The sequence below is a fragment of the Lampetra fluviatilis genome, chromosome 2 (assembly GCF_964198595.1).
Source record: "Lampetra fluviatilis chromosome 2, kcLamFluv1.1, whole genome shotgun sequence".
Lineage (NCBI taxonomy): Eukaryota > Metazoa > Chordata > Hyperoartia > Petromyzontiformes > Petromyzontidae > Lampetra > Lampetra fluviatilis.
The window spans coordinates 28,572,870-28,597,728 of NC_136276.1; the positions used below are offsets into that span (position 1 = coordinate 28,572,870).

General features: G+C 44.1%; 1 protein-coding gene across 1 annotated transcript in view; it reads right to left on the reverse strand.

Annotated features, from left to right (window-relative positions):
* Positions 1–8,217: 8,217 nt before the first annotated feature.
* Positions 8,218–24,859, reverse strand: part of LOC144937444 (protein eyes shut homolog) — a 99,797-nt gene continuing 83,155 nt past the window's right edge. The window contains 5 exon segments of the mRNA XM_078864706.1: positions 8,218–9,754; positions 13,911–14,072; positions 17,676–17,851; positions 18,412–18,577; positions 23,277–23,421. Coding sequence (XP_078720832.1) covers positions 8,544–9,754; positions 13,911–14,072; positions 17,676–17,851; positions 18,412–18,577; positions 23,277–23,421 — 1,860 coding nt within the window. The 3' untranslated portion in view covers positions 8,218–8,543.

The window sequence follows — 24,859 nt, forward strand, 5'->3', positions numbered from 1 at the left end:
TTGAGGCTCCTGGATGAGCTGCCAATGAAGAGGCGCCACTCATTCTGGTTACAGGCGATTCGGATTGCCTCGAACAGACTGGTCACATTGTGGCAGAAGCAAAGACCATCTTGACGGCTGAAAAAAAAAAGGTTGGTGACGCTTCCTCTGATCTGCGACTTGCACACTTTTATCCAACAAGTTCCACTGCTCGAGCCTAGACGTCAAAAGCTCGGAATTGGACCTGGTGAGACCAAGATCTCTGATCAAATTTCGATTTAGACTCTGTCTTCTCGACAGACCTGTTTTTCACCTGAGGACGGCTGCTTGCGTTGTGGCCGAATCGTCGTGAGAATTATCTTATTATGTTTCATTTTTATTAAGTTATTACTTCCCTTCTACGTGACTTTACTGAAAGAACCAAGAAGATGAATCTCTGATCAAGTCGTTGAGGTCTTTGTGGTTGGTATAGTATGGGTTTCGATCCTCAGCTCCACCTCTGAAATTGTCATCAGGATCTACAACATCTTCCTCGCTCTTTGACGTGCTGCTCTCTTCTAAATACGGCTGCTCTCTCTCCGGAGGAGTGGGTACGAGGAGCTCATGGCAGTGTGGCACCGGGGCGATGGCTGAAGAAAGGTCCGGATACATGAGAGCAGGTGCATTCTTGCTAGTCCGACGTTTGGAAGGATCCACCATGCAGAAGTAGCAGTTGCTTGAGTGATCAGTGGGTTCCCGCTAAATTATTGGGATAGCGAACTTCATAGCTCTCTTTTCCCCTCTGTACCATCCTACAAAAATACATTTATTTCACCCATGACTAATGTGTAAGAGATTCTCGCAACATTTTTCAATATGATATATTTTTTCATTAATATTGAAAATTGTAAAACATTTCAAAATTAAAAAACTTTTACAATTAAAAAAGATTGTAACAAATTTCCTAGCATAAAATTCTGAGCAACAATTATCCATCATAACTTCCAGAGTTTGTTGCATTGCTCGCAGGTGAAATGAGGTGCCCAGGGTTTGTCTTGATCCCCAACAGGCATGCCGAAATATTCCTTGTAGGCCTCACACATTTTAGCAGATGCTTCCAAAGAATACTTTTTCACTCTTGTCTTGATAAATTGGCTGCAGACATAGAAAAATGCGTCTGCCGGATGCTTGCAGCCTCTTGATGCCATCTCAGGAAAATGCAGATATGTATCCACTTAGGAAGCTGGAACTAAACTGAACTGGTGGGATAATTGGTTTTTTTACCCTTCTATCTGGCAACAAAACTGACACCTTTTTTTAACAAAAAACATAACTCTGATAATATATGCATATATTATCAGAGTTATGTTTTTTGTTTGCATTGTGGCTGCAGGTATTGTGGTCTATGCAAACATGACTCCTTGTAAAAAAAGGTGTCAGTTTTGTTGCCAGATAGAAGGGTAAAAAAACAATTATCATATTTTTTACTGGCAAATGAGGTTCCAATGGTGAACTGGTGGGCTTAAGGCCCCTGCATTTATACTACTCTTTATATTACTGAAAAGTTATAGAATGTTCTAGAAGTTACTCCAAGTTTACTCAGCACTGAATCTATCTGGAATGTTCTGGAAATTAGGTAAATTTCTAAATATAACTGTCCTGGTCACAAAAGCAAAGTTTGTGGGGAATAATAGCCATTTTCTATACTGTTGAGGCATACGCAATTAGGAAATACCACTGACTACCCAGGAACAAAAAAATCGATAAAATTATTAATTATAATTAAAGATAGTTGGACATATAGAAGTCAACTTTCTGGGTGAATGAATCTGAAAGTAGATGTTAAATGTGGTTCCTGTGATGTCGTTCACAACAGTAGTATATGGTGAACCGTCACAACCCACATCTCAGTGTGAAATTACAAATACATTTCAAAAAAAACACATGACTGTCACGATGAAACCGCATTCATGTATCCCTTGCAAGAGAGATAATGCATCTCAATGGCCTTTAATCCGAACTAATGGACAGTGAGTGGAATTAACCAACGTCAACGGATCTTTTGCTGAATTAAGCAATTCCTGGAACATTCTATGAGGTGCAATGCGTCACTGCAAATTACCGTAAACTGTGCCTGCCAATCAGCTGTCTTTTGAGAGCCAAGTTCAAAGATGCATTTTCCATTACGTTTTTCCAGTAATACGTAGCAATCCAGGCGTTTTTAATCACGCTTTTAGCAGAAATTCCACATGTCCATGCGTACATTAGAGCACTCAAAAGCCATCTCATTATGATACAGTGCACAATTATTCATACGGTTCCAGCTTGGTGACACTATGGTGACGCACTCAAACCCCTTCTCGCTCAGCCTGCCGTCCCTCTGGAGTTGCTAAAGTAAGTGCCCCTTGGTTGCAATGGCCATGTTTATCTTCCCTTGCCATCGGAATTTGGATTGTCCACCATTGGCTCAGGACCACTTATAGAGAAGAGCAAGAAACCAACGTTCATTTGAGATCTTGTCTTGTCTTAAGCCATTCTCGACCTGAGGGTTGGTCGCATCATGGGTAATCCTTCGCCACTGACTTCCGTCTTCTGCTATCCTCCTTGTCTGGTCCAGCATGAGCCTCGTCCATGCTTTGATGTTATCCATCCGTGTCATCCCTGGCCTTTCTCGCGCGTGAACCGGGTTTTGTGCCTTGCGTAATCTGCTTTTCCAAACAAGTTCCATTTTTTCTCATGACATGATCATAGTAGGCCAGCTTTTTTTATTTATTTTATCACCTCTAACAGTTATCTCATTTGAGATATCAGACGTTTTAGTGTGTTGTTATTATTTTTCACAGTGTATTAGTTTACCTGATATAAAATTAACATTTTCCTTTTGCAGTATGTAAACACAAGAGATTAGTTGCCGGTAAAAAAGAAAAAAACAGATTGGATTCTTTTTTTAAAAGACAATATCAGATGGACTTTAAGATGTTCAGGTCATTGGCATTTTTAGGAATTTTAGGCGCCTTTGTGCAAACAGGTAACTTCATCCGACGTCACGTGACCCCCCCTCTGTTGGCAGGAAAAAGTGTGAAAGTCTCCACATTCTGTAACGTCACATTTTTTTTTGATAAATCCAGGGATATCCGGAAGACGTGCCTTGCGCACAGCATGCGCCATAACCTGCACAAAGACTATAAACACTATGATTTTGTCAATGATACTTTTTTACGATGTGATTGTACACAGAGAGGTAAACCGTGCTGATCTGGTGCGACACTCCCCTTCGCAGTCACCTCTCAGAGCAACGCGCGACAGTTTCATCGTCCCCTTTTGTACGGATGCCTCTGCGGAACCAAAAAAGTCAATCACCAGCCGAGTGGGCGGAGAGAATGGACGTGATGACAGATCGTGGCAATGACGGCACGATCAGAGCGCGGGTCCCCACGCCTCCCCAGCCGTTATCGTGACATCGCCGTGAATTGCAGCATCGATGATGGGCTCTCTCTCTCTCGCTCTTGTTCGCTTACTGCTATGAGTAATCATATTGTGCTCACCGTTCTATTATTACGCGTGCCATCTTGTCAAGCCCACTTGCAAAACATGCAAACCCGCCCACCGCGCTCTTCGGCATGCACTCGCTCACCCACCCCGCCTCCTGTCATGCACACGCACGCACGAACGCAGGCACGTGCGTGCGCGCAAACTCTCTCGCCGACAGTTGTACCATCGCTCGCTCCACAGTGCCTTGCGCTGCTGCTCTTTGCCAATTGCCTACCGAGGCAGTCCCTGCACCTGGATCTTGGAACGTTAATACTGGTAGGAACCTCCTGGTGACACCAGCCCACAGGGGATTATTGTGTCCGTCCGTCGTGCAGGAAGGGGCTGGGTGGGGAGGGGCTGGGTGGGGAGGGGCTTGGTGGGGAGGGTGGGGAGGGGCTGGGTGGGGAGGGTGGGGCTGGGTGGGGAGGGGCTGGCCACCCCGTGGTGCCCTTATAAAACTCAACGTTTAACCTACTCACGCCGGTTTGTGCCCGCCCTCACAGTCGGGCATATTTGCGGAATACACCACGCCCTGGCCGTTGACCCTGCAGGCCATTGACCGAGCAACCCAACGTTCCTACCAGCTCCCTCCGCAGGAGGAATGTGTTGAGATACACCATGATGAATCTTGGTACATCCACTGCTGGGTGAAGTCCTCCCCAATGCCATCGCCGTGCCCGCGCCGTCCTGCAATGCCATGATCCATGTCAGTGCTGCACCGTGAGCTGATCTCACTGCTCCATCTCCACAGCGGTTGTCCTCTAGGGCACACGTCCCCTCTCAAGCCCAAGTGCTCTCCTTGGCAGTTAATCGGATTGTCTATCCTTGATCATTGCGTCTATCTCCCTGTGTTTGAGTGTATATTCTAGAGTGCATTTCCACATGCCTCTTTGCGCACAGATTTTGCTAATGTTGTTGTTGTTAGTGTCTATGTGGGGAGCGGGAGTGCAACGGTTAGCGCCCCCACGCTATGAACCCGGCGATCCCCGAGTTCGATTCCCTCTCACGGTCAACACCAGTGACGAGCTATTTTTAACCGGTCCTGGGCCTCCCCTAGGTCGACTCAGGCACAAATGAGTATTTCACCTGGTGCGGTGTGATTACATCGCCACTCGGGAGACAAAGGCGGCCGGGCGTTGTACTGGCCACCCACCCCCTCGAACACTGTTCCAGCCCTCATAGGTGCTCGCTAACAGCACTTGCCCCCAGAGTCTGTGAAGGCTATACGGGGGATCTTTGTCTTTGATCCATATATCAATACAATGGATGGTGATGTGATGGATACGTATTGTATGTTCATGTGTTATTAATATTCCCCATAATAACGCTAATGAGTATTTTGACATACATCAATAAGAGATTATGCTCACCGATTTCAAGCGTTTTTCTCTTGGCACATTGGAACCTAAAAATGTATCGCATTGGGCATGATTAAAAGCGTGCATTTAACACGCTCCGAAGAGCAACATATATGGACATTTCCAGCCTCAGACTTCAATTGCCTGAACCCGACACGGAAGTGGCAGTACAACAGCAGCAACGTGGCAATTCAGCTGGCAGCTGGAACGCGTCGGACTGACGACGCTCAAGTGTGAGGCTGGCAATTTGCACTTCTGTTGCACTTGGGTAAACTTGTCAAACATCTTTGCATGATGAGACCGTGAACGTGCAGTAGATATGCGCACCTATGTAATGCGAATAACCGTGCCACGTAATGTGGCCGGGGTAGACCTGTGGCAGCATGTTCGACTCACAGTTGGTAGGTCTTGCACTCACATTCTGGTTCTATGGCAAGACTTGTCCCATCGTGTGGAAGTTCCACAACTGTTTCAGGACATAATCATTGGTTATGACGGTATGACGCTATTTTGTAGCGGTAAGTCAAAACAATTACCAGATTTGTTTAAATTACGTTAATCTGAAATACATGTAAATATGAAGGACACACTTTTTAAATGTCTAAACGTTATTTAGCTCTCGATTTAAAGCTTTCGTGACTGCAGGGATTCATATTCTTGGTTATTTCGGTATAGTCGCGTAGAAGGGAAATAATACAATAATAAAAATAAAACAATAAAATTCTCACGACGTTTCGATTGCAACACAAGCAATCGTCATCAGGTGTGAAAACCACAGCAAGATTTTTTTTCAAATCTTTTTTCAAATTTTCTTGCTGTGGGTTTCATACCTGATGATGATTGCTTGTGTTGAAATCGAAACGTCGTGATAATTTTATTGTTTTCTTTTTATTATTTTATTATTACCCTTCTACGTGACTTTACCGAAAGCACAAATAACATGTTATTTATCTGGTAAATCTTCCGTGATTCTTTTTTACAAAATAAGTTGATGTAGATAGTATGTTACTCTGACTAACGTTATAATGAAATTGCACAGACTCTGGCTTAAGCCATCATCTTGGTCATCAGTCTCTTGAGTGCCACTTCAATGTCTGTCTCAGTACAATGACCCCTCCTCTATCTTGTACACGTGTCTCACCTATCATAGCCTCTTCCTCCTGGCCGCTCTCATTATTGGAGATCAAATGTTGCCAAATTAAGTGCAAAAGCAAACTTGATGTCATGTTTTTATTGTTCAGCGGTTACAAACTGGGCTGAAACCATCAGCTCGCTGTACAACATTCCCTCATTAATCGCGAGGGATACTTTCCGCAGATGTTTGTGAATGCCAAATTTCATATCGGCCCACGAATAACGTACGTGCAACGTCTGTAGATGATTATAAAGCTTCGAAAAGTTATCTCTCTCATCTCTATATTGCATCACGTTCTCTCTCATCACTTTATCACATCGCATTCCCTCTCGTCACCTTCACTTTCTGCCGTCGTGTAGAGTTCCAGATGCGATTCATGGATAGCCAAAATTGCAGATAGCAAGTTCGCAAATAACGAGGGAATAATGCACCTCAGGATCCGTTTCGATCAAAGGCAGGAGCTTGGATTTGAACCCCGGATATCTGAGGGGCCAGCTCAGTGCTCTGACCTCTGACCCACGTGGCTATCTCAAAATTGCACCTTGTTTTATAGGAGGCAACAAAGGAAGAGAAGACTAGAACATTCATGAATGTACTTCTTAACACAACAAAATACAATGAACATTAGCATAATACCATTATAGTTGTATCACATATATATATTTTTGTAATGCATATCACTGAAAAATTGTGTCATATTCACACATCATCAAAACACATCGGAGACTAGATGTTCCAGAAAAGCACAAACATAATTCGATTTGACTTAATAAACTTCAGATATCATTACATCGGGCAGCGATCATTTTCTAACGAACATTTCATTCCAATTACAGCAGTAAAACAACACAAAATAATTAGAGGCACACCCACAAGACAATGTTGTGTTTAAAAAAAAGAAATTTTGGCTGGAGTAATTCGGGGAAGATGATTCAAGCAATAACCAATTACTGTACCTCTTTTTGGTTTCGTCAACAATAACAAATGTTCTAATTATATTGAAGTGCAATATTGCATGGGGCAAGCTAAAACGAATGAATGCATTCATTGTCTGCATACTAATAATTCCCATTAGAATTTGTGGTCAGTGCCCAACATTTTCACCGTCGAAAGTACGGTACAATAAATACCCAGACTTTAGTAAGTGGGCAACTTCATGCATTTCCACGATTGCATTAAACAGTCGAATATTTTTCCATCTCATTTTGCTCTCTCGTTCATTCTGTCTCATTTGTATTGGGTTATTTTTTACACCATGAGGCTAAAACAGAATGGCATGTCACGTGTTACTTAGATTTGCATACGTACAAAAATAATTGTTTCTTACATACCATTTTGACGCATGAATCTTGAGCACGATAATCGATGCTAATTAAGCAATGGATCGTTACTATTTCATGCTTATCAAGCGTGCAATGGACACTATGTAATTAACATTTTCTATGTTTGATAATACTGAATCGGAGTGCAGCTGTGGAGCAGTGGCAACCACTCTCTGCTATGAATCCTGCATGTCAGAGTTTGAATTCCCGGCCACAGTTCACGTCTGTGGCGAGTGATAACCGAACCGGTCCCGAATCCCCCTCTTTCACCAACATGCATTGACCGGCGTGGCGAAGTGTGGTTCAAAACCCCTATGACTGACATTGTGCGGGAAGAATTATTGTTTTTTGGATTCTGAATCTTGAATTCATTTAAATTGTGAAGCTTGCATTTTCTTTTTCGTATAAATACTGAATTATCTGAACGTTATGCGAAGCTTCTGCTTCATGCTGCACGTACGAATTCGTATAAGGTTCCATTGATCAGATGTCCTACACGTGAATGCTTTTTCACGGTTTATTGCACGCAATTAGTCTGCGGAGGTGGAACAACAGAGAGTATCATATAGATGAATAAATACGAATTACAAACATTAAATAAGTTGAATTTCGATTTAAAGCTTTCGTGACTGCAGGGATTCATCTTCTTGGTTCTTTCGGTAAAGTCACGTAGAAGGGAAGTAATAAAATAATAAAAATAAAACATAATAAAATAATTCTCACGACGTTTCGGCCACAAAATGACGCTGTCGCCTCGACAGACCTGGTCTTCACCTGAGGACGGCTGCTTGTGTTGTGGCCGAAACGTCGTGAGAATTATTTATTATGTTTTATTTTTATTATTTTATTACTTCCCTTCTACGTGACTTTACCGAAAGAACCAAGAAGATTAAATAAGTTGGGTCCACAAAAATGAATGTGTGTGTGTAGAGGCAAACAAAACTCTTTAAGAGACAGCACAACGAGGCTGGGGTGAGCAGAAGGGGCAGTCAGCTTCATCACTCTACTTCCACTGAACTCAAGAAGACATAAAAAAAGTTATTCTGACATTTGTCCTGTAACCGACAATTGAAGACGCATGAAAGGGGGCTGCCCTTTGTGATATTTAGGCAAATCGGCCCCAGCTGTCACCAATGTTTTCTTACATCAGCTCAAAATGCCAAGCTTTCCTGCCCGGAGGCTTCTCCCTCTTGCACTTTTTTTAAACATATAACGAACGCTGCATATGATACCAAGAGTTTAAAGTTCATCTGCTCCGTGGACATTATATCCTTCGGCAAATAAGGCGAAGTCGATGGCCTCCTCGTCTGGATGTAGACGGACGTCTCTCATTTTCCCATAAAGCCGCTGAGAATACAGGTCAAATGTCACTCGGCTGACATCTCTGCCCAGCTCAAATCCCCCTAAAAAACAAACGGCATCATAGTTCAGAGCCTTGTAGCGCCTGTGGGGGTCAAGATCCTCAGCAACGACCAAATCTCCATCTAAATACACCCACATCAAAGTTTGGTTCCTTCGCACAATAACAGAATGCCACTCGTTTTTACACAAATGCGTCACTGTTACGACTACCGGTGCAGACGTGCCTTCACCGAGGTTGACGGCCACTTTGAGGTGGCTTCTTTCGAGTCCCACGGCCAGGTAGTCATTATATCCGTCTTTGGCCAAGCCCAGCCATAGGAGAAGGCCGTCTTTGGACTCTGTGGTGAAATTGAATGAGATTTCATTGATGAGAAGATTCCTTCGGTCATATCTCACGTCCGTGTGCTTGATGTACCCGTCGCCCGAAAACCCGGCTGTCTGAAACGTGATTTTATTTTCACAGTGCTGTCCCTGGAATTGTAGGCGGCATGCGCAAACATACCCCAAGAGATTGAGATTTTCTGTATTCGCCGGCATGCAGGCTGCTCCATTTTTGCAGGGTCGATGCACACACGCCACTGGAGTCTCGCAGGCAGCTCCGGTAAAATGTTCGCCGCACACGCACTCAAAGTCGACGCCGACTCTTGGCCGGCACCGGCCGTTGTTTTTGCAAACCTCATGGCCGCACGCCGTCCCGTCGCAGTCCGCAACGTTGGCCCCTCCCTTGGCACCGTTTGCAGTCAAGGTGAGCCGCCGCCCGTTCACGACCACCTCCCGCACGCAGCCGTCAAACGCGGAGGGCCCGTACTCGGTGGCAGAGGATGAGACGGCGCTTAAGGGGGAAACGCCACCCACGAAGAAACTGGTTTTGGCATCGAGTGCCCTCATGCCCAGCCGCTCCCGAGTTGTCACGTTCTTACCGTGGAGTGAAAGGTAACCCGAGTTACCAACTCTCCCGGCCTCCAGCGTGTACCACGTGTCCATTCCCGGGTCCGTTGGGCACGTGGAGGCGAGGCAGATAGTGCTGTCGCCCAGGTTGAACCGCAGCTGGACAAAGCCGCCCGAGAGTGAGATGCTCAGGAAATCGCCTGCGTTTTTTGTGTGACAATGCAAATGGCCAAGAGAATTGACATGCATTACATTTATTTATTTCAGTCATTGTTACACCATTTTCATCATGAATGGAATAATCAACATGTATTTATCCAAAGAAAGCATTGCTGAATCTCGAGGCTCTCTTTTGGATGATTGCTCAGTTTCTTTTTGAAAATCATCCTATGAGATGAATACATTTATATTTTGTTTATAATGCTGCAAAAAAAACTATTCACAGTATTTTTTCATAATTTGTATTATTATTACTATTTTACCAGGCAAGGCCCACTTAGCTAAATAGCTATTTTTCAGACGCGACCATATTATGGAATGCAACTTATCTCAAAGCCACAATGGCATTAACAATAATAACCAAAATCGTTTCACAAAATGCATAGGTACTGTACAGGAGGTGCGGCAGTGACGCAGTTGTTCGTGCACCGTGCGATGAATCTGGAGAACTGAGTTTGATTTGCAATGACGGCCATAATATCAATGCAAGTGATATCTAAGCCAATTCTGGTCCCAAATTTCGCAAACCCACAGTGACCAGTGTGGTGGATACTGCATTGGCGGTGGTGCACTGGCACAAATATCCAAAAATTCAAAACATTAATCAATAACACTGCCTTAAATAGAAAATGTTTTATATAATCGTGAACATTTCGTGCAATTAACATTCTTAACAGCACATACATCTTATTCTAAATCAATGTCACATCATACTCCACGTAATGAACGAGACTGCCCAAGACGTGAATGCAAGGCTATGTAGACAAACACAGAGGCAAAGCACCTTACTTCCTGTCTATGGAATATCCACTTGAAGCTCTGCCACTATAAATAGAGAGCTCCCCAATGAACTACAGGTGCTTCATTTCACCCTTTGCATTAAAGGGCAGTGTTGCGGATAGACGGAGGCATGGAGGCCGGTAAGTGAAGCCGAAGCCTTTCGCGGTCGCATTTCGACGAGGACCCAGTGTTATTTGAAGCTCGAGTCGTCGGCTAAGCAAAGCACTTTTCTCGAAGTTCAATTGGCAACACATTTCGTCTGGATTGGAATTTGGTGATATCTGCCGTGAACCCTAGACAGGGAAGGTACTTTACCTCCAGAGCAAATACGGCTTTGATTTTTACACCCGAGCGCTTTCAGGATGAGTGTGCTCTGTGAAGATGAGCGCACATTTATAATTGGTTTGAAGTTTAAGGTATTAAAATAAGTGCTTGCTGCCAAAAATGTAACTGACATAGTAGCTGACAATGCCAGACATTGGCCTTAGAGGCGTGGGTGTGATCAAGGTGGTTGCCTAGGGTGCAAAACTGTACAGAGGTGCCGGGAAATATAGAGAGACAGACAGAGTGAAGAGACAGGCAGAGAGAAGAGAAAGGCGCAGAGCTGCATCGAGAGACACCGAGAAATGGAAAAAGGAGAAACATTGGCAGAGAACAACACGGTGAGACAGAAATAGGAAACCATCATCCTCTCCCTACCTGATGAAAACCTCTCTCATCATCAACACAACTTGTTCTTCCAGGGAACCACATATGTTAAGGCTGGCCCTACCTCACAAATATTAGGTTTAAAATATGACTTACATGTAAACATAAAATATTACAAAATAAACATAATATTTCAGGATGGTTTGACTGCAAGCTCCAGTCAAGTGTGTGTGCATGTTCAATCAGCCAAAATTCCCAATACGGTTTTTGGATTTCTTAAAATATTAAAATGTGAAAATATCAGCAGCGTGTTTAAAATAAAGTCACCTGCTGCATATAGCACCAGCCCCGTTGGAGAAAAGGGGGAATAAATGTTTTTTAACAGAGCAGAGACTAATTATATAAAAACAATTATGTCGTGTCGCTGTACAAGCACGTAATATAATCAGCAAAATATATGAACATTTAAAAAGAGAATTAGGTAAAGATTAACATTTGTTTCATAACTTTAGAATGGAATTAATCCAAAACTACTGTCACTCAGGGGACTCTGCAATTGCAACAATGTTATCTCATTGAGCCTTAATGTGAGCTCCATGCAACAGACCCTTGGCGTATGCAATGATTCGTCAAATCACTTGGCACGTGGGTCATATATAAAACCAATCACAAGTGAATACTCTCAGCATGACAGTGTTCAGCTGGAGCAGCTATTTTTCCCACTTTACATAGAGGACATGCCTATTTTTTTAACCAGGTTACAATTATTGTATATCCCATCTATGCCACTTAGAAAGAGGGAATCCCTCCCTTGTCTAGATCTCTCTACAACTTTCTCACGATGGGGAATTAGACTCAATGATGCATTACATGATTCCTTCCAGTGTGTTTCCAATTGATGAATTTACCTATCGCCTGAACAGTTACCGGTTTTCCAATTATCTTTAATGTGCAAATAAGTGTCATTAATTTGAATTATAAAGTTATCAAGAAATTGATAGGAGAGATAAAAAATTGTATACGCCCTTCCAAACAACTCGTCATCCTCCCAAACAACATTAAAATGTAAATGATCGTGATATTTTGCTGAAAAAATGTATTTAGGATACAGTGATGAACGTTAATGTCAAAATAAGCAATGTACAACACATTATATTCAGATATAGCCAGGGACGGGATTGCAATGATACATACATCACACGATTTAATGGCAGTGAATTGTCGTAATTACCATTTTCAAAAACAATTCAATTTTGTTAAATGTTAAGTTTCATGACTTACATGAATGACTTTCAAAACGTGAAGTTTTTTATCCGACCTATTGCATCATCAATTGTGCCTTGAATTGACTATAATTATTAATAACAAGAGATGAAATAATACATGTTTAGGGCATTTACATTTCTCCAAATGAGAATCTCTTTAATATATGCATGTTGAACCTCTTTTGCACCGTACATAGCCAATTCTGCTAATTGGATCGTGAGCTCAGCATGTCCAATATGATGGGACATGTCTTTTCATTTGTAAATTAAGTCGCATTTTTATGATTAAATGATCTACATTGACCTGTCAACCCATATGTTAAAATTGATGGACAAATCTGCGCGCAAATGGATGGTTGATTGAGCGGTTGGCAACAGCCTGTTTATGTGTATGATAACAAGCGTGTTTGTTTTTACTCTACGATCGAACCCATCTCAAACGTTGGCCATGAATGTGAAAATGCGGTGAAAACATCCGTTTTAAATGAAGCAATGTGCCAATGTATTCTACCACATTTTGACAAACCACAGCAAATATGTGTAAAATGTATCGATAACATTTATTTAGGGCGTACATTATGCTTTACTGGTTTCAAGAGTTTTTAGCAAGATTTCTCTTTAAGAAGTGTTCAGTAAACATTCGTGTCCCAGCAGGTGACATTACCTATAGTGGCCTGAAATGCCCTTCATCTGTGTTGGGTTTATATTGCCTAACAAATGTTATCTACCATTATGACATTTTTATGTAACTCTTGTAATGTATCTCTGTAATAAAACGTCACCCAACAATGTCAGAAGGACGCGGTGTAATGATACTTCACATCCAGAGCTGTGTATTGTTTCTACATCATTAGCATATCCTGCACGTGCACGTAACGCGAAATGTTATCTTCGTCGCCTGGTACGGAGGAGGGCGTGGGTTCGATTCCCGACCATGACGACGCCCCCTTGGTGGTTGTGTGGATTTTTCTCCAGTTTTGCCGTCCACATTTAAAAACATACGTTTGGATGATTTGGCTGCTCCGATAAATTCCCACATGTTATGATGAAAAAGCCACTTCGATGAGCTATCATGCATAGCCAGGTTGCCTCTGAAAAAGAGCCAATAGCTCACTTGATTTTATCCGGTGAATAGTTTATTTTAGTTATAACAAGGAGGTGGAGCGAGGAATAGAGTGGTGGCACAGTGGTTAGCGCATTGTAGCATGAACACAGCGATCTGAGTTTAAAGGCTGTGAAGACATCACATTTGTATAAAACAAATGCCTAGTTCACTCGTCAAAGTAAAAAAAAAGACATACAACGTAAATCTGATTACATTTTGTTCACTTTAAATATTATTTTTAAAATATGATTTTCAGCCCTCTCGTAAAATATGGTCCAACAACCGCCCTGTCCAATACACCGTGGAGTGTGCGGCGTATCAATATTCAAACAGTGGTACCTGAGCGTGCAGCAAGGTGCTGAGCTGTGTAAAACAGGATCCCTTCTCCGGAACGTGGCATGAACTGGATACGGATGTGGGTGTGATGCCGCACGTTGAACGGCTCAAATGCCATCCACGATGATTGGTTTGTGCTGAACGAAGGGTCACTGATTTGCAGAGCTGTAAAATGCACACACCAACACGGTAGAGAGAGAGAGAGACGTGAGACCAGTACGCTCATGAAGGCTGAAGAGACACAGAGACCGGGCATGTGAAATTAATTAACGATCGTAGAAACAAATTATAGTTGCAATCTTCAAGCACACGCAGACAAAATCATGTACAAAAAATGACTGCCAACTTGCAGGAGAATGGAATGTTCTCTGATAATTTAGAATTGGAAATTATATAACAACGTGCATTAAAGAATAATTGTATTTTTTATTTCTAGATTTGAAGCTTTCATGACTGCAAGGATTCATATTCTTAGGTTTTTTCGGTAAAGTCACATAGGTAAAGCATCAAAATTAATAAAAATAAAATAAAATAAAGATCACGACGTTTCGGAGGCAACACAAGTCTCCGTCATCAGGTGGGACCGTCACAGCCAGATTAGCTGCATCAAGTGAGGCAATGATTCAAGATGTAATCCCTTAAAAGCGAGTTGAGGGGGGAGGAGAGGGGGGGGGGAGCTCATCAGAGTGTGGTAGCCAATGAATGGAACGTATCGGGAGGGAGGGGGGCGGGGCCAAAAGGGTGGGCGACGGCGTGGAAGCGACGGCGTGGAAGCGATTGTGCGCAAGCAACGAACTGCTGCACACGCCAACGCATTGGACAGAGAGGGGGAGGGGAGGCCTGATACACATGATAGAAAAGAACGAAAATGCCCATGTTTATACCAATGCTGACTGAACAATGAAGAGATTATTGTTAAACACTGGGGATGTTAACACTCGGTAAAGTAAAGTAAAATAGTGCCTGTCAGATAAGATGGTCCAAAAAAGTGTAATTAAGTCTTTTTTTGCGTGGTTAATAACATCTTTCCAATGATTACTAAGTTTGTACCCATCATCACGGTTGAAATTATGTCTGTGTTTGTATATTTGTATGGCTTCGTGTACAAACCTTTGATGGTAGCCAGGAGGTTTGCAGAGAACCTTGGTCTCGGAAAAGACAATTTCATGAGAGCCCACCGAGTTGTAGCAATGATCGGCAACGGCCGAAGAATCAGTTCTGCCGTGTTTCAGATCTGACTTGTGATCGCGGACACGATCAGCAACATGACGTTTCGTTTCTCCAATGTAGCAATCACCACAAATGCAACTCAATTTGTAGACTCCAGGATACTGTAAGTCAGGAACGACATCCTTCACAGATGGAATCAGATCACGGATTTTATGCACTGTACTGAATCGGACTTGGATCTTATGTTTGTTTAGAATTTTGAAGATCTTTTTGGTCACGCCTGCTATGTATGGTAACGTGATAGTTTTGGTCGGAGTTTCATGTGGCTGTTTCTGTGTGGTGGGAGAGACAGCTTGGCGGATAGTACGGTCAGAGTATCCGTTCATCCTGAGGGCCCGATGTACATGTCTTAATTCACCGGTCAGGTGGTGTTGGTCAGAAATGCCATGGGCTCTGTGGTATAGCGTTTTGATGAGAGAATTCTTTTGAGATGGGTGGTGGTGGGAATCCGGTTTCAAGTAGGAATCTGTGTGGGTGGCTTTCCTGTAGACAGAATGTCCCAAGGATGTCCCAAGGCCTGACGGATCCTTGGGACATTCCTTGGGACATTCTGTCTCCAGGAAAGCCACCCACACAGATTCCTACTTGAAACCGGATTCCCACCACCACCCATCTCAAAAGAATTCTCTCATCAAAACGCTATACCACAGAGCCCATGGCATTTCTGACCAACACCACCTGACCGGTGAATTAAGACATGTACATCGGGCCCTCAGGATGAACGGATACTCTGACCGTACTATCCGCCAAGCTGTCTCTCCCACCACACAGAAACAGCCACATGAAACTCCGACCAAAACTATCACGTTACCATACATAGCAGGCGTGACCAAAAAGATCTCCAAAATTCTAAACAAACATAAGATCCAAGTCCGATTCAGTACAGTGCATAAAATCCGTGATCTGATTCCATCTGTGAAGGATGTTGTTCCTGACTTACGGTATCCTGGAGTCTACAAATTGAGTTGCATTTGTGGTGATTGCTACATTGGAGAAACGAAACGTCATGTTGCTGATCGTGTCCGCGAGCACAAGTCAGATCTGAAACACGGCAGAACTGATTCTTCGGCCGTTGCCGATCATTGCTACAACTCGGTGGGCTCTCATGAAATTGTCTTTTCCGAGACCAAGGTTCTCTGCAAACCTCCTGGCTACCATCAAAGGTTTGTACACGAAGCCATACAAATATACAAACACAGACATAATTTCAACCGTGATGATGGGTACAAACTTAGTAATCATTGGAAAGATGTTATTAACCACGCAAAAAAGACTTAATTACACTTTTTTGGACCATCTTATCTGACAGGCACTATTTTACTTTACTTTACCGAGTGTTAACATCCCCAGTGTTTAACAGTAATCTCTTCATTGTTCATCCAGCATTGGTATAAACATGGGCATTTTCGTTCTTTTCTATCATGTGTATCAGGCCTCCCCCTCCCCCCTCTCTGTCCAATGCGTTGGCGTGTGCAGCAGTTTGTTGCTTGCGCACAATCGCTTCCACGCCGTCGCCCACCCTTTTGGCCCCGCCCCCCTCCCTCCCGATAAGTTCCATTCATTGGCTACCACACTCTGATGAGCTCCCCCCCCTCTCCTCCCCCCTCAACTCGCTTTTAAGGGATTACATCTTGAATCATTGCCTCACTTGATGCAGCTAATCTGGCTGTGACGGTTCCACCTGATGACGGAGACTTGTGTTGCCTCCGAAACGTCGTGATCTTTATTTTATTTTTATTAATTTTGATGTTTTACCTACGTGACTTTACCGAAAAAACCTAAGAATATGTATTTTTTATTATATAGGATTGAGTCACTGTTGGGAATGATTCACTGCTGGGAATGAGTCACTGGTTGGTAATGAGTCACTGGGGGAATGATTCACTGCTTGGAATGAGTAATTGCTGGGAAAAAGTCACTATTGAGAATGATTCACTGCAGGAAATTATTTACTGCTGGGATTGAGGCACTACTGGAAATAAGTTACTGCTTTTAATGAGACACTTCTGGAAATGAATCATTGCTGGGAATGATTTATTGCTGAGAATGAATAATTGATGGAAAAAATAATTGGTTGGAATCAGGTATTGCTGGGAATTAATTTCGACTGAGAATGAATTACTACTGGGAATTATTGACTGCTGGGAATGATTAATTTCTGGGAATGAGTTACCATTGAAAATGAATGATTGCTGGGAATGATTTATTGCCGAGAATGAATAATTGATGGCAAATATTCACTGGTAGGAATGAGTTACTGCTGGGAATTCATCAATTCTGGGAGTGGATTACTGTCGGGAATGAATGACTGATGCGAATGATTCATTTCTGGAAACGAGTTACCATTGTGAATTAATAATTGTTGGGAATGAATGACTGCTGACAAGGAATCACTGATAGTAATGAATCACTGCTGGGAATTGATCACTGCTGGTAACGAGTCACCGCCGGGAATGAAGTGTCATTGCAAGGAAAGAATCACTCCTGAGAATTAATCACGGCCCGAATAAGGGGGGGGGGGGTGGAGATGAGTCCTACCCTGGTCGCAGTGGGCGCCTGCTTGGCCAAGAGCGCAGCGGCATGTGTAAGCATGCGGGTGCAGAGGAACGCAGGTGGCCCCAGCAGCGCAGCGGTGGGCAGGCCGGTGGTCGGCCCCACACGGGCACGCACGCTCCGCACATTCGCTGCCTCGCCAGCCACGCGCGCAGCGACAGCTGGCGATGGCGAGAGGGGGTTTTGGAGTAACTGATCAAACAATAAACACGGGCTTCTAATCCAGCAGCGTGGAGGCGAGAGTTGGTGGAATCGTACAAATGACAAAATGTTGCACAACGCCATACCCGTGGGCATCGAGGTGCCATGCACTGGCTTGCCAGTGGAATGCAGTACGGCAAAGTGTGGACTGGTATAATCTGTCCATTCTGTATGGGATAGAGTGTTGTCCCCTCGCATTCATGAGTTTTCTCTGGGTGCACCGGTTTTCTCTCACGTGTATCGTAAACATTCACTAATGGGCAATGGAAATTCTAAATTACAATGACAGGGGCCAGTCTGCCCGTAGGAAGTATACTGTTGACTTCTCGCAGAGTGGTACCTATTCCATCCACCATGAATGAACGAATGACTAAGTCATCAATCTCCGACTGGGATTTTAACTCGTAACCTTCCGGCTGCAAATCAAACTCTGCAACAACAACAACAACAACGACGGCGTAACGAGGATGTTAACAACCGACCGACGAGCGAACGGGCGCGGGAGAAAAGGCGTACTGACTAGACGGAGGCGCCCAGCGGCACGCACGTGCCTCCGTTGTGGCAGTTGAGGAGCGCGCAGGAGTCGGAGAGGCACTGGCCCACACTGCGGCCCGCCACGGGGCGTGAGAGGCGGACGCTAGGAGCGTCCCCCAGGCCCGCGCGCACCCAGATGCCCAGCACACAGCCTGCGCGCGCCCTCACATGCCGGAGAACCGCCGACGGGTGAAGCGAAAGCTCGCGTGGCAACGGCGATAGTCTTGTCCGCCAAAGGAGAAGCGGCGAGTGCAGCATGGGCATTACAGGAATGCACGCAAACGCGCCTGGAAAATAACCGGAGTTGGCCAATCGCCTGATGAAGCTGCTTTGTAATTACCGGCGAAACGTCGGACTCAAGTTGTAAATGTTGTGAGCTTAAATTTCGATTTAAAGCTTTCGTGACTGCAGGGATTCATCTTCTTGGTTATCTGAGGGCGGCTGCTTGTGTTATGGCCGAAACGTCGTGAGAATTTTTATTTTATTATGTTTTATTTTATTTATTTTATTATTTCCCTTCTACGTGACTTTACCGAAAGAACCAAGAAGTTGTGAGCTTACACTTCCAATACACCGATGTGCTGACGGAGTAACTAATTGGTACGTTTTGTTTGCGTGATAAACCATACTAATTGGCTATGTCGGGTGGTGGCGGGATTAATGACACCTTTGATATTTACGCGATCTAACCCAAAAAATATATTTTGGGAACTTTAATACAAAAACTGAACAGATACATTTTTATAATAAGTGACCGGTCGGACTCGTGGTTAGGATGTTTGCATCTGAGCCAGTTTGCAAGGTTCCAATGTTAGATCATTATAACGCCTTTGTCCTCAGAGTGATTGAGTGATGGGTGATGCTCATCTCTGTTAATAGTCCCAAGTCATAGCTATAAATTCAACATTCCTTTGGCAAGGAGACGTTCATCCAAGGAACTAACACTGTGGAATTCCCGCAAAGTTTGACTCAATTTTATGAACCCCAGAGAGATGAAGGTGGATGAGTCGACCCCCAACTGGGATTTGAACCAGTAACTTTCTTGCGGTGGGACGGGTGCTCTGACACAGCCACATGCAGCAGCAAGATCTCGATTCCTAAAGCCGACGGGTAATTTCTATAGGGAATGGACCACTGTGTGCTGTCTGCTACAGGGCTGACATTTGTAGTAGACAAAATGGGTCGATTGGTGCTGCTGGATAACACGCCTGACTGCCTCTCTCCAACTACAGCTGGGGCACATTGAGATGCCCGTTTGAAAACACATTACGACAGTCTGCATATTATTAACTCCTGGAATGTATTAAAAGATTCATTGCGCCCAGGTGAGTCCATCGCCTGACATCCCCGACCACCAAACCTCTTCTCCCGAGACGATATAATGCTCTCTCTACAGCTCAATATATCCATGGCGAGTCCAGTCAGCTGAAATGTCGAGATCTTTGAAATTCCTGCTGTTGTTTTTTTAATTCACCTATCATGCACGCGTTTACTGTGCTGAAGTAGCAACTTGGTAGATGACAATTAATACGTTATGTAATTATTTACACGTGTATTAATACTAAGATGGTTACTGATGGGTGATGCTATTGTTGCTGCTACTGCTGCTGAAGATGATCAAGTAACGGTATTAAGGGCGTTCAATCCAAATGTCCACCAATTCACCAGCACTCACATAGCGAAGTCTAGCAAACCATCACAACATTTCTGGCGATGCCATTCTGCAACGGCAGACGGCCCAATGCCTCGTGCACGCTTGGAATAACACGAGGAGACAAGAAGAAACACCGGTGGATTAGTGAACAAACAAGAATCCAACACATCAGGCGGACGTAAAAGGAGTGAGATTGCATTCGGCAGGACTAGTTGCCGCAAGGAATAACGGCTGAAGGAAAACATGTGGGGCAGAGGCAGGCAATGAAGAGATGAAGTCGTGAATTATTGCTCATGTTGTTTCTGGGTAAGGATTGTGCCATTGGGAAGCCTTTACTCGACAACGGACTGACGATGAGTGATGATTACGATTGTGGTTTTTTTCATGAGCAATCACTCGTGACACGGTTGCATGCACGCAGACGGAATTTCCAGATGGGATTCATGATGCCAATGTGATTTGGAATTAGCGATCCGGGTTGGTCAGCACCTCTCAGGCTTTGAATTAAGGGCACCAATTCCTGGCCTCAAACCAAATGGAAACAGTGTTGGAGTTTACGATGGAAATTTAATTCACATGGCCATGGTAATAACGGTCTGAATTCCTAGCAGATAGGCCACTGGGAATACACCGCTGGGAATAACATGACAAAGCAGTCTGGTAACTAGTTGTGAAGTCACGTCACGGATTTGCCCACTCATTAAGTGGCAAATGCAGGTGAAAATCACCTGGGTGCAGTAAATTGTCTGTGCTCTGACATCGTGGTAATGTGGATATGTTTTTTTATGGATTCCTGACTCCGATCAGAATATTGTGGGGATTCAAAATACTATTGGGCTGGCATTGTTCGTGCTACTCGATATGGAAGGCAAAGTCTAAATTGTATTGATTCAAGCGGCCATGGAAATGAACACATGATGACTGTGGCTAGACACTGCTTGTTGAGACACTGGCAAGGCAATGGTGAAAATGGCATCATACCTGTAACAAAACTCTTTGGTTCTTTCGGTAAAGTCACGTAGGTATAAAAAAAATATAATAGATCACGACGTTTCGATCGCAACACAAGCGTATATAACCTTGTTGTAACAGCTCTCTCGCTGGTTCAGCAGTTTCACTGCTGGATTCTTTTTTTCCGCCTGACGACCACCGCTATTGTGTTGTGATCGAAACGTCGTGATCTATTATTTTTTTTTCTACTCTACGTGACTTTACCGAAAGAGCCAAAGACCGCTCTGCTGTCTTTAGAAATTGCATTATGACGGCGACAACTTTTGAACCTCAGCAACGCAACTCCGATTAGCGTGGTTGGCTGTGTGAAAATGAATTTCAACAGACATAACAAATGAAGAACGCCCGCCGTTCGCCGCTAAGTGGACGGTGGCGTCAGAACGGCGCGCCTGTGCCAGGCCAGGTGCACCTTTAGGCCACGTGAAGTGTCGAAGGCTCACGGGGTTACGGGACAGACCCAGCAGGTGCCATGGGTTGGCTGACTGAGGTGGCTGGCAGATGCACCCACAGCTGTTAACCCCCCCGCCCCCTCCTCTGCCAACTAGCCGCCCGGCGTTCCGCTCGTTGTTGTGAGCGTCGCTCCTCTGCCCTCCGTTGTTGCTGGAGGGTGACTGCCTCCAACTGCCCAGGAGCAACGCCCATCACAAGAGTATGGATTCCTGCGGTCACGGAAGCTTCAAATCAAGATTGAACCGATAACAATGATAATGTTGCTCATGTTAATGACAGCTACTATATCATAGCTTTTTATTTGCTAGCTAATAGTGGTGACTAACTATAATCACGGCAAATGGTGATTATTCAATTACATGAGCACAATTTCAATGTGTATTTCAACAAATAATTAATAATCAATTTTACAATTAACTCGACCATTTAATTTGCATGTGAATTTAAGCACTTTAATTTATCTGCAGGGCAGATTCTATATACCCAATCAGGGTGTGCAGTTAACCAAAACTCTTCATGCCTATGCACTGCATGAAAAGAGATGACAAAAATACCCCTTATTAAAAAAAATCTTGACACTCATCAAGGCTTTCCTGGATAACTAATGCAGATTAATTATCTGTGCAGTTATTACGTTTCCTACGCTTATTAAAAAAGATACTGCAGTGTGCAGCTGTGCGCATTGGTCCCTGTATTATTATTATCAAACAAGGGGGACACATGATAAGTAACAACTGTAGCATCTCGGCGCATTGTTGCATCCATCAATGACAATCCGTGATGGCAACTCCATCACTTATGTAAACACTACTTATGTAAACACTACTTATGTAAACACTACATGCATTACCTATCACCGTCGTCGTGTCTATAATGGTGTTAAATAGCCGAGGTGTTTGGTCTCTATACGGTTGATTGATTTATGTCTTTAAATGATATGCACGCGTTCTTAAAGACACAAATATAACTCTTAACTTGACGATCCGTACGGTATGTAGGATGTGTCTCAAGCTCTATAACCAAGTGTGAAGCTTCAATGCTGAGTAACAGGACTTTAGATTTAGTCATTTGCGAAGTGTGTACATTCAAGTGGCATTACAGTGAAGCGGTATTGTGGTGTATTTCAGGCAGGGTAAGTCGTAAGCTTGAATTAACCGAACAATGCACAACACTCAAGTTTAGCTAGCTTCATCAGGCAACAGCCAGATTTGTGGAGTAGGCGTAGATGTGGTGCCAACGCTTCTGCGCTCTTGCGCAATGTGGGGTGGGGGGGATTACCGAGTCAACTTACATTATGCATGTGCATTATGCGAGCCCTTTGATCGTGTGCTTCCTGTCTTTTATGTGTATTAAAATAGCCCTACCAACGGGACTCCCTATTGAAGTATGCTGCCCTTTATAGGCATGCATTTAAATAATGTATTACTTGATTATTCGCTTCTACGCAGCAAGGGCGCAGAAGTGTGGTCACCACATCTACGCCTCTATATAAGGAACGAAACAGGTGGACTTCTCCACAAGTCGCCTGAAGCTAGTTATAATTATTGGCGAAACGTCGTACTCAGATTGTAAATGTTGTGGCTTGGCTCTCCAACACACCGGTTAGTGCTGTACTAGTGACGAATTGGCACGTTCTGTTTACGTGACAACCCTAACTAGTTGGCTGTGTCGGGTGGTGGCGGGTTTTAACGACATTCTCACTTCATTAAACAGAGCGTTCTCATCCAATACGTTACCCTGAAAACTTTGCGGGAAGCGAGCCCCATCTGGCAGAAGCGCGGGCGTGAATTCGTTCAGTCCACCGACGTACAGTTGGCTGAAGACGTTGAGGCCGGATAATTGTCCGGGAGAGGCTCCGGAGACGTTCCGCTGCCCGTCCACCTGGAGAGGGGTCGGCAGGCGGCGGGGGGAGGGGGGGTCCGGGGGGATTGCATTGTGACCATCTCGTCAGAGCGCACGTGCACTGACCGATCTGCGGTATTTCGAAATTGCATTATGACGGCGACAACTTTGAACCTCAGCAAAACACGCGACTCCGAGTAGCGCGGTTGGCTGTGCGCTTTGCGAAAATGAAGTTCAACAGACGTAACAAATGAAGAACTCCTGCCGTTCACCGCTTAGTGGACGGTGGCGTCACAACGGCGCGCCTGTGCCAGGCCAGGTGCACATTTAGGCCACGTGAAGTGTCGAAGGCTCACCGACACGGGGTTACGGGACAGACCCAGCAGGTGCCATGAGTTGGCTGACTGAGATGACTGGCAGATGCACCCGGCTGCCAACTTGCCGCCCGGCGTTCCGCTCGTTGTTGTGAGCGTCGCTCCTCTGCCCTCCGTTGTTGCTGGAGGGTGACTGCCTCCAACTGCCCAGGAGCAACGTATTTAACAAGCCTCCTCCATAGTTGAACACACATACGTACACACTGCAATGCGACGAACGCAAGCGTTGCGTGCTTTTGTAAAAAGACGGCTTGCAAACATTGGCGGCCCTGAGCCAGCAGCGGAAATTCCACAATCCTGCAGCGTAATTGCCAGTTAGCGACAGCGTACGACTAAGGTTGACGTCCCACGGTCTGGTTCTCATGAATTAATGTTGGGCCGAGTCACCTACCAACTGAGATTTAAACTCACGACCTTGCGATCGTAAGTTGAGTGCTCTTACCATAGCGCCACCCAGCTGGTTATAAGCAGTTCACACATTATAGAGTGTATTCTCTGTGTGTGTATATACATTGTGAATTTACAATATTTCCTATGGTAGGATAGGGTACAATGTAAACATAACCCATGAAAATATGAGGCCGTGTCCGTGTGCAATGTGTACAATTAATTAAAAATGAGCAACGTAATACACACAGGTCAGACTGACATGCAAATATTGGAAAAAGTAATTAACCAATTTTTTAAATTGTGATTGACCTCAGCTTACCTTTAGCCTGGCCTTACAGGGTAATCAGAGTTCTCAGCGCTGGAAACACGCTATTAAATTATTTATTTTATCAACGCAGCATTAATTAATAACCAAACCACTGAGGTTATAAATTAAAACATTGGCTGGGAAATGGCTTCCAGAAGGGATGTCAACCTTCGAAATTCACGAGAATAATGTAGGGACTCGATTCAGTTAATGCGTTAACTGAATTGACATCATTGTTTAAATTGGGATACCAAGTGTCAAAATATATACTCAGACTCGACGTCAACCTGGGCCTGTATGCAGATTCATGAGGCCACGTGAATACATTTGTCACATGCCTCATATATTTTAATGGTCGCAATTACTCCATTATCATACAATTTCACTACGCCATTGCTGCAGTAGA